General features: G+C 30.8%; 2 protein-coding genes and 1 long non-coding RNA gene across 4 annotated transcripts; all 3 read right to left on the bottom strand.

Annotated features, from left to right (window-relative positions):
• Positions 1 to 674: 674 nt before the first annotated feature.
• Positions 675 to 6,026, bottom strand: LOC105675270 (exonuclease mut-7 homolog). Its single transcript, XM_067356429.1, has 13 exons — positions 5,616 to 6,026; positions 5,393 to 5,533; positions 4,804 to 4,994; positions 4,485 to 4,723; positions 4,229 to 4,407; positions 3,935 to 4,123; positions 3,669 to 3,866; positions 3,430 to 3,579; positions 2,871 to 3,149; positions 2,618 to 2,766; positions 1,451 to 2,257; positions 1,190 to 1,380; positions 675 to 1,110 (listed from the first exon to the last, which is right to left on the bottom strand). The coding sequence occupies exons 1-13, from the start codon at positions 5,716 to 5,718 to the stop codon at positions 756 to 758; spliced, it is 3,171 nt and encodes a 1,056-aa protein (XP_067212530.1). The 5' UTR covers positions 5,719 to 6,026; the 3' UTR covers positions 675 to 755.
• A 270-nt stretch (positions 6,027 to 6,296) lies between these two features.
• On the bottom strand, positions 6,297 to 13,172 carry LOC105675624 (uncharacterized). 2 transcript variants are annotated; one of them, XM_012372906.2, is made up of 7 exons: positions 12,567 to 13,172; positions 10,084 to 10,259; positions 9,314 to 9,378; positions 8,868 to 8,990; positions 8,507 to 8,614; positions 6,920 to 7,136; positions 6,297 to 6,755 (listed from the first exon to the last, which is right to left on the bottom strand). In XM_012372906.2, exons 1-7 carry the CDS (start codon positions 12,567 to 12,569, stop codon positions 6,455 to 6,457), a joined length of 993 nt encoding a protein of 330 aa, XP_012228329.2. In that variant the 5' UTR covers positions 12,570 to 13,172; the 3' UTR covers positions 6,297 to 6,454. The 2 variants fall into 2 exon arrangements, with proteins under 2 accessions (XP_012228329.2, XP_012228328.2); XM_012372905.2 differs by having other exon boundaries at positions 8,868 to 8,993; positions 12,567 to 13,161.
• Positions 10,868 to 12,560, bottom strand: LOC137000282 (uncharacterized). The gene is made up of 2 exons (XR_010890576.1): positions 12,080 to 12,560; positions 10,868 to 11,078 (listed from the first exon to the last, which is right to left on the bottom strand). It is a non-coding gene; the product is annotated as an uncharacterized lncRNA (long non-coding RNA).
• Positions 13,173 to 15,343: the final 2,171 nt, after the last annotated feature.

Below are 15,343 nucleotides of genomic sequence, written 5' to 3'. Positions count from 1 at the left end.
GAATATAATTAAAATATATATACTTTTATGAAAAATCAGAGCAACATCATCTTGTACTCTAACGGGGCATCTTTGCTTTTCGTTACGTGGTTAGGAGAGATAATTGTAAGAATACAAATATGCAGCGAAGTAGATACATCGAGTTCTTGGCTTATATGCATTTGATTTGCTCTTATACGTGAAATATTGTATGCGTCTCAAATTGCATTTTACGATGCTTTGTTCATGGTCCTCGTTAATCAATTTGTGTCTAATATCTCTCGTCACTCATGTATTGATAGAAAAGAATGGAAATCAAAACTCTAATACTCATTATTTAACGATTATACTAAGATGACAATTAATGAAAACAATTGTTAACATAGTAACTTAAACATACATGGCACAATATCCATGTAATCAATATAACATTTTTATCGGATTATCTTCTGACGATATCACCGCGATAATACATATCTAAAATGAACAGAACAATAAAATATAATATTATGGTATCTTGAAAAATGCAAGAAAACAACGGTAACAATATATTGATACGATAGTATGGGTTTGCATCACAAATATCGTGATTAGGTATTTTCAATAAACGCGGCAATAAACGCGCATACTTATCATTGGTGCCGTAGAGTTCAGGAACCATTATGCACTCGAAGCTTCGAATTAAGGACTTTTGATTTTTTTTCCTTTTTTTTTTTAATATCTCGGCAGTCCTTTAAATGCACCTTCGAGTCTTTTATCACATCTAACATTAATACTTACAACTTAACGATCAAATCTTTGATAACACCATTAAGTGCTCGCTCCAAATGCGAACCGTCCCAATATATCTTTCCGCAATGTTCGCAAATATAAAAGACTTGTACATTTTTCAGTACGTTTAAAGGGACTTTATCGATTTGTATTCTCATCTGATATCTGGTTGTGCACTTGCCTACGTCGACAGTGTCTGTGGACAGACGCCACGTGCGATGCTCACTGTTTGTGAAATAATTATTCGGGTTTCGAGCCAATTCGTAATCGTCACTTGTAGTATCATCGCCGACCTTTGACATGCTATCGGATTGATTAGGCAGCACCCGGTAATTGTTTTGCCTTATAATTTTCACAAAACTACATCAAAGGGAGATTGTTATTTTCATGGCGTTAAAAATAGATTGAAAAGTTAAATCAATCGAAAACCGTAACTCACCTTTGTACAAGATCGTCCATCAATCTCTTCGGGACTTTCACGAATTCGTCGTAATTACATATTTGGCATCGGCTGAAAATATCGTTCTGGCTAACTATGACTCCAAAGTTACACAGAACTTCGCGCAATTGGTTGTCAGGCGTGTCGGCCATTATCCTGTAGCAATTCTCCAACGGTAGATACTGCTTAAACTACATTACGGATATCATTAGTGTAAGAATTACATCGGCTATATCGTAAATTATATGAAGTGAATCGTACCTTTTCATAGTTCTTGTTGCGCGTTAAGAGAATCCTGTTTTCACGCATCGCCAATTGAGCGGAATCGTCCCCACCTTGATCAAATAATACATGCACACAATCCACGCCGCACATCCGCAGCTTGCTGCTCAACCCACCCAGCATCGAGTCGCATACAACGCGCCACTTATGCGCAGGAATTAAATATTGCCGTGACGCTGATTTACTCGCACCGTCTTGGTCTTTCATCCTGCTCTGGATATCTCGTCTGTTTTGTGTATCTTCTCGTTTATGCTGCTTGTCATATCTGTTGTAATTGTCACGCTTATTTTGATTACCATATTTGTTTTGATTATCATATCTGTTATAATTATCATATCTCCTCTGGTTCTCGTGTCTCTCGTTGTTATGCTTTTCATATCTTTCATCCATTTGGAGCGCATTTCCGACACGCATATATCTATCTTGATTGTTATAATCTTGGTTTTCATACCTCCTCTGATTGTCGCGTCTTGCACTGTTGGGTCTTTCGTATCTTTCATCGTTAAGAAGTATGCCGGAACGCGCGTATCTATCCTGATTATGATTATAATGGTTGTCATGTTTTCTATAGTTCTCGTGTCTTCTTTGATTATCACGTCTTCCATCGTTAACTGTGATTAATCCAATATTTGCGATTCCTCTCTCCTGATTATTTTGTTTATTCCACTGATACCCATTTGGTTTGGGTGCGAGCTTGTGTTTAGGCGTTGTTCCGCACTTTGACGAAGCTTCCGTGTTCGCGTGATAATTCTCGTTGCTTCTGTTAGGCGTTGTTGGATTAGGTTTCTACAGAATTGACAAGAACATTTGACAAAAACACATATAAGCAAACAACATGATTAAATCAATAACATGTTTCCTTCGTAAAAAATATTTATTCTTATTAATTCCCTTACAAAAAAAAGATAAACATAATTGTATGCTAGCATATAGTGTATATTAACTAATATACTTTTCTGTGATTTTTAAATAATGAGAAAAAGAGAAAAAAATTATAAAAATAAAAATATTTTATAACGCAGATAACGATTATTTGTCAGATTTTTAAGCAAAAATATATCTTTAATTAGTAAATGATAAATGTCGTTTTGTATAATTATACAACCGTCTACATAGCAATATGATTTGCCATAATGTCGTTTATACCTTATATCCAGGTTTATTCCCATTTGGTTTGGTATATGTTTGTGGCATATACTGTACTTCAGTGCAAATATCCTCAAACGGTATATCCATGTCTCTTGAATATTCTGCCAGTACATTGTAAATTTCCAATAAGCAATAAGCGTCCAATGCTGTCATATATAACAGATATATTAGCAAAAGTTATTGGTTATTAGTACTATTAGTAATATAAAATTGTTATACAATGTTAGAAAGATAGAGAAAATTGACCAACCAGCATATTTTATTTGGCTTTCTCTTAAAGGTCGTAACTCCCAATTTGAAAATTGATCAGATTTATCGAGTTTTTGTCCGAAACACAGCTCTACCAATTTACTCAAGCTTTTGCTAGTGAAACTTGGATCCCCTTTATACGGGAACACAAAATTGTGCTCTTCCACTAATTTTTTCCATAAATGCATCAAATCCAGGTATCCTTGGCCATGCATTTTCACAGACGATATAATAGGAAGACTGTTACGCATGACTGTCATGTCATGTGCTATGCCAAATCCTGTGTTAACATATGAAAATTTTAATACAAAAAATAATTTTTGTACGACATCATAATAAATTCCTATTCTCTGAGAGAAAAATAATATATGTAATATATATATGCTTCTTCTATATAAAATAATGTTAATTCTTTAATTTGAAACTAAATAACATATTTAAATTTTAAGTAAACTTTATCATTTTAGCATATTTAAATACAAAGTTAAATCTAAACGACGTTTTATGTATCATATAACTAAAATAATATAGAAGACTATTTTTTAAATAGAAATACATACCAATTTTCACAATATTTTTATTTCCAAATAATGTAAGACCAAGTTCAATCCAGAGCTCATGTAATTCATTGCCCAGAGTAGTGACATCCAAAATATAAACGCTATCATCTGTAGCTATTTGTATGAGCGCTAACTCTGGTGGCTTAGATCCTACGAAAGTGTAAATATTTCATATTTAACTGGAGTATTGTAAACTCATGATCATTGTTTTATCACTTTTCGTGTCAAGTATTTATTACCAAAACTAGGCTTCCATTCCAAATCAATTCCAACCATGCTAACATTTCTCAGTCCAGTATCAAGAAATTCTTCAAACAAGCGTCCATTATCTACTACATTGATGGACTCTCTTGGCAATTTTAAGACGTGATAATTTGAATTATTCTCAGTCAGTTCGTAATTTTCTTCTCTGCTCGTAGAAGCGCCATCATTTACCCCTGCAAACTGTAATATTATGAGTACTCCACAAGGTTTAAATATAAAAATATAGATAAAAGAGCATTACTTTCTCCATTATATTCTTCTTCGTGCAAAATTGCCCATGGCCACTCCTCCTTAGGTATTTGATATTGTTTTGCCCAGTATAAGCCTTCTTTTTCATCGTTAGCATTAACTAGCATCAAGAGTAATTCCACTTGCAATTTACGGTCATCTCCAACTGCCTCTCTTACCATCTCTCTCCAACTGGCAACATCTAATAGAAAAAAAAGATAATTGATTAAAAGATATTAACATATTTTATTTTTAAACAGGACAAATCTCTAATCCTGAATAGCTGTAAAGAAAAATGGATATTCACTTAAGCTATTCTCCATGTAACGCTTGTACATTAGGAATTGTAATGCTCCTTCGTTTCGTTTTGTATTTAAGTGAGGACATACATCGGGTGACAAATTGTACTGTTTTATTAGACGTGCAATAAGTCTAGTTATTGGACGAGCTTGTGCTGATATCTTAACTTCTGGTATATCATAAGCTCTGAAACAATTCATTTATTTAAGTAAAATTCTCAGTTAAATAGCAAAAATTCACATGCTATATAAAGTATCACTTACTGGATAAATTGTTCTAATGCAATTTGTACATTGTTTCCTGGTGCTATAAGGTCATCTAAGTAAGTTGTCAAGGTTTGTTGTACCTCTGGGCAGTCAACTAGAAATTCGTCAACTACTTGCAACTTATTTTGTAATATAAGAGGTAATAACAATATTTTTGGATCTATAAAGTGGCTTTGCAATTGTAACATTGCTGCATACTGTGCAGCTTCTTTGTATTCTTTTTCTCGTATCATATCCTACAAAAAATAATACAGAAGTGTGAAATAAATCGTTATACTTGTAAAATGTTTGAGCTTATATACACACACATATATACCTTTATTACTTGTAAGAACATATCTTTATGTTCCACAAAATCATATACAGAAGATATTTTTTTAATCAATAACATTTGTTTCATGTGCTTCTGTCTTACTAATTTAAAAGCTGCTAACTTCAAATCGGGAACAAGAAATTCCTTATATGCCTCTTTTCTATCTTCTATCCAATTTGAAAACTCTTCTATTACTGTAATATAATAAAAATGATAAATTTATGATTTTAAAGATCTTTTTTGTATAAATAAAGCTCTATTATGATTACTTTACAAAATAAATACAATAATTTATATTAAGACACATCTCCAATAACCCTAACCTTCATATGTACTTTAAGACATAAGAATGATGATTAATCTCAATACTTTATGATTTTTTTTTTTTAAATTGGTTTAAAAAAATGGTTTCTTTAATCTATCAAAATTAAGGTTTTTAAAGTATATCCTCTATGATATTAATAGACAACTATAATTTTTTAACATAAATTTGTGCAATATGTATATATATAGGTATTATACAAATTATGTTAAAAGATTAGATTAAAATATTGTTTATATTGCTAAAGAAATAAATAGATAAGCAATAAACCTGCATATGCAAGCGATTTGCTGTTTGTCATGTGATCAAAGTCCGAGGTATTGACAAGAATTCTTAACGTGCTGAGATATGGATTTGGTGCAGTCTCAAAGTAATCCGTTAACGTTCTACTAACACCGTCGCACTTCTTCCCTGGAATTATTAAGACAATCAATTAATGTATGCAATTAAAGTGCTAATATTCACTTGACTGCGTCAGAAAAATTATGCTTACATAGTGCCCACATTCGATGCAGAGTATTGAGCCACGTTTTCGTGGCATCGTCTATAGACGAGAAAAACAACAAATCCATATTATTGTCCCCACGATGGCTCATTATTTGAAAATCCTCGAGATTTTAATTTCGTCAATCAGTACTTGCGTAATTGAGAATTGCTATTTCATATATCTACTCTAGAGATACAAAATACTCGAGATACACAATGGTGGGGAACGCTCGGCACAGTTCTTCCAAGGTTTTTGCGGTATGAGACGAATTAACAATACAACGACGAAGATAGTATTCACTTGATGTAACGTCACGATCAAATGACAAAGAAAAAAACATTGACAAACGTTAGCCGGGACTTCACCCAGCGCTCATATCGTCTAAAGTTTGCGCCACTTTATGTACGAACGGCATGAATTATAAAACAGCAATAGATGGCAAACTCGTTTCACATAGAGACCCTAGAAGTAAATATTGTATAGTTCAATCTCAATACCCAGAGGACGTCTAACGCAAGAGTTTAATTTTACTCTCTAGGAAGTAGTATAAGACGTAATTTCTTTGTTATTAATTATTCAAGTTAACGTCTGTTAATGTCAAGCCAATTTTTTTAGTTTTTGACGAGAAGAATCTAAGAGGGTTCAATTTGCAAAATTTGGTATGTATATAAATAAAAAAAAACAAAGTATAATGCAAAATTGTGATTTATTACAAAATAATTTTATTATTTATTTTGGAATTTACAAAATTATATTTAAAATTGAAGAGATATAAAATAAATCAAATGATCAAATGATTTATTTTATATGTGAACAAAAACGACGAATTAATTAACAATATTAGATTAATTTGTAATTTGCTTTATTAATTCGTCATCTTTATTCACATTTACACTCATCGTAATATGCTGATTTAATGATTGATTAATGAATACATGTTTTATTTTCTCTTGTCTATTCATCTCTCCATTTGGTTGAAGCGAGAAACTTGTATTAATGTTTGCATTATCTGCATTATCTGCATTATCTGCATTATCTGCATTATTGATACTATTATTGGGCAAATTAATTAATGGTGTATTCCTGGAGTTGGTGTCATGTTGCATGATGACTGCTGCATATTCTGATGGTTCAGAAAGAATTTCTCTGTAATAAATTTTGCAATTTAGTGCTTTTAATTGCAAGTCTATTGATACAAAAAGAAATGTATAAAATTGCTATAGAATTGACAAATAGCATTGAAAAAAAATAAGCAAAAAATTAATTTAATACTAATCGGTTATGAGGAAATAAAATATTTATCTACTTACTCGTCATTTACAGCTGCTAATTGAAGTGTGCAATTTCTGTGATTTTCTTCAGCAGCGTCCATTTCATCACTCGAGTAAGTTAATATATTCGTACCATAATTTGCATTCTGTACCCAATTTGGTGGTACTGCTGGTACAGCCATTTGAAGTTGATTGTGATCTATCTTCCCATTATTTTTATGCGGTAGAACACAATTTGCTTTTTCAACAAACGGACCTGAAAGCAAACATATAAATTTATATACGAAGCTGCTTCATACGTTCTATATCTGCTAATTATAAAAATAAAATATAATTTTTCAATAATCTGCAGAACAATTACCGCGCTCTGAATTCTCCATACTTTTTATTTCACCGTTCAAATATGTTGATGGATTTGATATGTAGAAATACTGTAATGCAATAATTGTTTTTCGTTAACGCGTTCTTAACCGATTATTTTTGTGCACATTTAAATGTCTACAATTTAAAAGCGTGTGGTTAAAAGCCCAAGTTATGTATATCTATAGCTTTAATTCATTATTACTAATTTATTAGTTTGTGCAGATATTTGTACAAGTTAGGAAAAAATCGTGCGTTTTATATGAGAAGTGTATTTTTTTAAATGTTGATCTATGTTTGTTATAAAGATTTCTTTATAGCGTGGTTTCAAGCAACCGTCGGTCGACTTGTAGGCTTGTAGGCTTTATATTGTTTGAAAAGTTTACACACACACACACACACACACACACACACACACGCGCGCGCGCGCGCGCGCGCGCGCGCGCACACACACACACAGCAAAAATTAAGTGCAATTTCTTCTAGTTTGTGTTACATAAATTTATTATGATGGCAAGATCATGTGCATCAGTATCGACATGCTATCGATTATCTACTAGTTATACACTTAGAAATAATACAAGATTTTTTTATGAGATTTTGTTTGCTATTACAACGTTCCATAAATAGTGGATTATATTATATTATTATTATTTCTTTGAGTTTAAACAGATCATCATTTTGTCATTGAAGCTTTAAACTGTTTGAATAAATTTTGACTGAACTTACACGATAAAAAAAAAGAAGTTGCTAGCACAATAAACTTTATACTTTATAGCAAAACATGTTAATTATGGATTGCAAAGAGATTTGTTACAGATGCTAATTTTATTTGCTGCAAATAATTTTGCAAAATCTGCAAATTATATCGCTATTATAATAAATTGATTTTTACTTTGCCATCAAAATTGCATTGGCAGCGACAATTTTGCTGCATTAGCAAAATACATTTGTTAAAAATAAATTATTTTGTCGTAGCAGCAAATTAATGTGTCTTTAGAAACAAATGTACTCAACAAAATTCATCTATTCTATCAGTAAAATAGATTTCGATACATTGAATAATTTGAAAGATTAGTTATGATAGTAAAGTTTTATCGCTATCACATCTAATATACAATAGCAACGACGATTTTGCTGCAATAGCAAAATTCTTTTTTCCGTGTATATGTCATGAAGGAACACGTTGTGGAAAATGCAACAAAACCTTTTCCCATTTTGTTTATATAACAATATTTATGAATCCAATAATATAAATACACTTACGTTGTTCTGGTGGAGCGCTCGCGACTGCTTCTTCATAAATATTCGCAATTGCATGATTGCTAATACGCTGATTGATTTCCACAGATTGCACCGGAGAGCAGTTGCAACCTAAGAAAATATATATTTTCGATATTAATTTGTTATCATGATAATCATATTTACTTTTATTAGATATGGTTATTATAAAAATTGAATTTGAACGATTAGACGTACATATATATATTTTTTTATTTTATTAATAATAAAATTAATACTAAATAAAAGAATATAAATACAGATTTTATATATATATAAGAAAATTGTATTTGCAAAGAAATAATGTAAATATAAGGTAAGTGTTTATGAAGGATTAAAAACTTACAGTTTTTTAAGAAGCAGTTCTTAAGTTTTTCATAATTAATATATATGAGCCAAATCAACACAGTCAACGCAATCAACGTACAGATTACGATCGAAACAATCATTACAATATTGGCAGTATCATCTGCTGCAATGATAAATATACATATATTATATACACGCACACACACACATACATATACAGGATATTTCGCTTTAAGTAAAGCAATTCTGTACTTTCATCTGTACATCATTAAATTTAGAAAAAAATAAACTTTTTAAAAATAGAAAAAAATTTAAGTGGTTTAACCAAAGTTTTCTAAATATCTAGGTGTGTAATTTAAAATGAGAAATTTTGTGCTTTGTATTATATTGAATAATTAGAAGAAAAATAATTGTGTCACGTATTTGAGACATGAATATTTTGTAATATCAAGTTTACTTTGATAAAAAGAAATTTCAACTTACGCTCATTTGCATCTTTTTGACACGATAGTGTCTTATGGTTGCCGGTCGCAAAGATATCGGTATATCTACAAATCCAAAAAATATACAATTCTATACAAAGGACAGAAGATCATGTTGCATATCAGGTGGATTCTATATCGGTCATAAGATACTCTCAACGCACGTGCTTGCCGCTTTTTTTTATATCGTTATGCGATACCATTCTAATCAGATGTTTATTCTCTGACTGCGACACACATATAGTTCATCCATTCGATGGACAGAATTTTATACCGATATTTGCCGCTCATCATCTAAATTGTCAAATAACTATAAAAATATACTTTTATATCAGTAAAATTTATTAGAAAATTTCTTTCTCATAGATGAAGATTTTTCCGATGTTAACATGAAAGAAAGTTATAGGATTAAATAGCAAGAAATGTTTTTACATGGATTACTTTGATATGAAATGCTAAATTCTTATTGTATTATAATTATAACAAATACTGTCAAATTTTACTTCGTCCAATATGCTAAAAATATAAAGCTTTAACTAATTTCAAGTGCAAAGAATAGCAGCAGATTTCAGCATTGCATTGTATCGTGTAATGTACATGTGGTTGCACCGGTGCGATCGAATAAATATAACATTTAAAGAGGCTCTGATAAACAGATGTACAATGACTAAGCATGCAGTAGGCGATTTTTGTTATTTCTGTGTTTTGATAGAGTAACAAATAATGGCAGAAATGGGAAGAAACAAGTGCATTGGCGTATAATATTCTTACCCTTTCATACATGGCCCGCACTGAGACGGTTCACGTGCTGGTACTTCAGCTTCGACACGATTAAAGTTGACGCATTGTGTATAATTAACGCAACGTTGAGAGACATCATAGCAGTAAGACAGTCCGTTAAGACAGTCTTGATCTCCGTTACATGGATATTTTTCACCAATCATGGCCTGTAATAAAAACACATATTATTCTAGAATCGGAAAATGATTCTTTTATGCTCGGTTCCACCAACGTAGAGATTAACTTTAATCTCGAACTTTAATTTAACTTCGAACTAGTTCGAAGAATTAGAAAAAGGTGAAGAGTAAGTTAAGACGAATCGAGATTAAAGTTAATTTACATTGGTGGAAATAGGCATTAATCTTGGTTTTTTGTGCATCTTGTTCTTGGTTATTTATATTGTGTTTGCTTTCCCTAGGTAGTGCGTGGTATGTAAAATTCAAAATTTTCGTTTGAAATCTTTTTCTTCGAAGAAAAAGGGATCGGAAAAGATGGATGACTCATGCTATCGACAACCGGTTCGTGAGTCATAGAGACTTTGTCGAATGGGGAAAAATTCCGAGTTGTGTTCGAAATTATGATATATATATTGCGTTCGTTTTTGCGGTTGCACAAATGCTCGAAATGATCTTCTTTTCTTTTCTTCTTTTCAAATCTTAATTTTTAATTCACCATTTTTATCAAAATTTCTCGCAAATAAAGGACTTTTTGTAAATTATCGTACTCGCGATATTGTATTACTGTGCATTCCACATCCGGCAATGGTGCTGAGAAATCCGGTGCAATCGCGCGATAAGAACCAGAAATATGTGTTTTGTTTTATTTCAGGTCAGGGTCAAAATTTTTTAATTATTTTCTTCGTGTTTCTTTTGTCTTTTTCGCCGATTTTTTCGTGTATCGCAGGATGATGAAATTGTCACGGAATTGCGTCATCCTTGTGCATCTCACAAATCATCTTAATTTTAATTCCAAAGATAACTAAATGGCTTTTTAAAAGATTAATTTAAAAGATTGAAAGAAATTAGTAAAATTAGGTCAGTATCAATTATAACGCAGGAATTGTACAAATATACATCGCAAATTTACTTAAATTAATGATTAATTGAGAAACAAATACTTTAATTTTCTAAAGTTTAAAAAATATATTTTATCGTTCATTTAAGTGTGAAAAATAATCTCGCACAAAATTCTAAAATTTAATGATACTTAGGCACTTCCGTAATCGTCAAAAATTAATTCAGTCTTCAGAATCTCGATCGTATTAGTCAGAGTCCTGATAAAATCTGACATAACGATGCATTATGCTTTTCTGCATTATATGTAGCAAAAATTAAAATCAGTAATTTTTCGAGTTTTCTAAATTATTATGAATTGAATCGGAAAGCCATATAGACGTTGAAAAATGTATTTTACTCCGAATCTCGCGGTCCTATGAATTATCACGATTGAAAAGAATATGTATTCTTCATGTTGTTCATACAAATCTGAATTTAACAAAATTGAAATTAAAATTTTAAATTATAACGCTTTTATACTCTTGTCATCTATTATGTGCGGTACAATATAGGCAGAAAAAAATGTACACAAACAAAAGTTAGTATCTCACTACCGATTATGTGAATTTGCATAGGTACACGATTTAGCTCTGCTCCAAAGTTAACTAAATTTCTTTCTCTATCTATAATTTTTTACAGTTTATAGTTATTAAAGATAGAACTAATCATGAAAGAAACAAAGTTAACTTAATTAATTTTATCTCTAAGCTAATTGATCAATCAATTTTTAATTTATTTAATAAGTTTAGTTAATTAATATATTAGTTAATTCGAATTATTAGTGCAATTGTATCTAAATTTAACAAATCGCAGTTAATAACAAATTATATTTGTGTCAATTCTTATTAATTATTTATTTGTATTCTTATTAACTTTGGACAAAGGCAAATATTTAACAATAATATAATAATATAAAGCGAATTGGTTATTACGCGTTTCACATGTTTGGGCCTTTCTAGAATGTTCGAAAGTGTTATCTTTTCAAGATATTTATCTCGCTCCGATTTGTCACACAATTCGATCAAGCTCGCCACAAATAATCACAAGAATAATGATAAAACTACCGAACAAAAATCACAATAACACATTATTATACTTTTCACACATTATCTTAAGCATTTCTTTTCTTTGTTATTTATCCTACGAGCTACGATTTGATAGATCTCGATTTTCTTAAACATGGAAAACGCACATGTGGATTAATAATGTCAGAAAGATTATTAAAATAATTTAACGACTAGAAAATTGTTTCTCTTCTCTGTATTTCGATTACTTCGCGCGTAATAAACATTGATCTCTAATAGATTCTCAACAAACTTTTATATGTGTGTCCTTTAAGTCGATTTATCAATCGCAGTTCGAGGAACAGTAATTTCACATTGACATGTTGTTTATTCGTGCCAAAGACGTGCCACTTACCATTTTTTCCGGAAAACAGAGGCGTGTATAATTGTCACAAGAAAACTGTCAAATGGATTATTTGAAAATTGCCAATTGACTGCTGCCGGCGAAATCATTCGATAAGCTTCCTTCGAGAAGTTTATTTGGCTTTTGTGAATGACGGAATGATCGTCCACTTATGCCTTGACCTATCTTGCCTACACGAAGAATGAACATGCACTAACAGGTTCATGCAAGCTCGGAGCCTGACATAGTGTCGACCTGTCGACTGAAAAGATATAAGTAGGGGAAAGTAAAGAGAGGGGATGATGAGAAGTCGGGGTCATTGACCGTCTACGATTTTTTGTCTACGACAAAAATATTTTTGTTTTTTAGAGATTTGCATTCATATACAGATTACATATATACAGATTATAATTACAACATATTTAATAATTATGTAATAATTAATTATTTAATAATTATACTTTAATAAATTAATCAGATTTGTTCTTTTTTATGCATTTTTTCACTTTTTTTTCAATTTTGCATTTTTTTCTTTTTTCTTTGCTAATATTTGAATATGCATACTAGTTTTATGTATATATTATTTCATTAAAAAAAAGAACATAATGTAGTTAGACAAATCTTATCATTATCTCTTATCATTATTAAGTTCATGTAAGTAAGTTCTATAATCTTTTGTGCTCTAATTAAGATATAATTTGAACTAATAGAAGAAATTTTTTACTTCTTAAATAGTAATTGGATTATGTGAGCATAAAAATACATTTTTGCGAAATGGATGTAGCATGTAAGTATAGTTTAATCTGATTTAGTTTTTATAAATATAATGTGTAAGGAACGTTTTGGATCCTTAAAGCTAAATACGGACTATAGAACATTTGCTGTAACCGAATAGCGTTTCGACCGGAATACTGTTCAGTTCAGTGTTCTATTCGATTCGGTCTTTCTTCCGACAACTATTTCTGCCTCAAACAGAATTCTGAGTTATAATACGTTTTTGGGAAAGGATAATAAACCTATGAATCATTCAAAGCATTATTACATGTACACTCAAAAAAATGATCTTGCAATAATAGCTAAAATTTTCTAGGTGTAAAAAATTAACTAAAACAGATAAATGATTAGCAACTGTTGTGATATTGCATATGTAATTACTTAATCAGTTTAGATGACAGAAACAGAATATATATCTGTATTGTTTGTGAACTTTAAAAAGAAAGTTTCTCTAAAGCGCCTATCTATATAAGATCAATCACGTGTTAAATCATGCAATGAATAACATTTAGCAATGGTACCTAAATTTTTCAGAAGCTATTGCTAGAACATTACTGCTATAAATTCTATATGTGACAAACAATGTTTTCACAGATACGAAAAATAGCGATACATTCTTGTTGCGATATCTAGAAATCTAACTACATCAGCGAAATATTTTTTTGAGTGTACTCTTCATCTGTGTCATCAACCAGGCGTATTTAATTGGGCTCTCCATGGCTAACGCTCTGCTTATTGATGGTTCTGCGATTGGGTCTCCAAACAGGTAGGTTTTCAAAGATCAGCATAATACAAAATTCAGGTAAAAGATGTCAATATAAAGATAAATGGAATAAGGCTGATGGTAGAGGATGAGGCGAAAATCGTAGTCGCGGATAAATGGTAACGCAGAGAAAAAGGCTATTGTGTGAATACGTTCCATGACTTAGTTTTCTCCGTCTTACCATACGTCCACGATTATGTTTACATCTCATTTTCTGCCATCAGCCTAAGCAATGAGTGTGCAATGAGGAACTGTTCATGATGATTGGAAAGATCTTTTTGCAATAAAGAACTATATATATCATTTCTTTTCTTCTTAAAAATGCAATAGATTATTTATGCTAAATAGCTTAAAGATCCAACTGGGACACTTAAGCTAAAACAAAAAAAAAAAAGAAAAATCAACAATGCAACAATTAAATTTAAACAAATATTACGAAATTAAAATATATTTTTTTTCACAATCCCTTTTTGCATCAACTTATTTATTTGCAATTATCAATGAAGAGATTAGTTTTCCTTATGAATAATGCTCGATATGTCCACATTCACCCAAAGGAAAATTGAGAAAATATAAAACTTGATACATATTTTATGATTCAAAATAATTTTTTGTCCTTTGTGAGTATGGAGCATTCAATCAATTGATTTTCCAATTTTGGCATTTATTGTAGGCATGTACTGCATTAAATATTGTTAACGGATGTGTATATGCGTTATATGTATATGTTTATATCAAAGACTTTACACACTTATATGGAAAATTAGGTTGCCACTCAACGACAATAGAAGAATAGGATTATTCTTAGAGAATAAAACATAATGTAGCTAGACAAATCTTCAAGATTATTCTTAGAATAATCCTATTGTAGGATTCCTTCACCTTAGAAGAATTTTCGGATTATACCGGATGTATCTGCGGTAATATTTACAATAGTAGCGTGAATAGTGTATTTGCGTGATTTTGAGATGTTTAAAAACGCTGCAAAAAAAGTATTCTTTGAAATTTCAGCATAATTTCTTCTAAAACAATCTTTGAAAATAGTTATAAATTTTGCTACTTTTTAATATATTCAACAATATATACTTTGGTAATTAAACAAAATAAAAATTTTATAAAATGCAAATAATTGATGTTATCCTTTTCCCTTCTTGAGCAAAAGCAAGCAAAAATTAATGACAAAAGTTTTACAACAAATATATTAGAGGAGCCGTATTGCGTATAAACATCATATAGACAATGCATGCGTATT

This window comes from Linepithema humile, chromosome 5 (genome assembly GCF_040581485.1).
Source record: "Linepithema humile isolate Giens D197 chromosome 5, Lhum_UNIL_v1.0, whole genome shotgun sequence".
NCBI lineage: Eukaryota > Metazoa > Arthropoda > Insecta > Hymenoptera > Formicidae > Linepithema > Linepithema humile.
The sequence above is the reverse complement of the archived record's forward strand: the minus strand, read 5'-3'. Positions and strand labels throughout refer to the sequence as shown.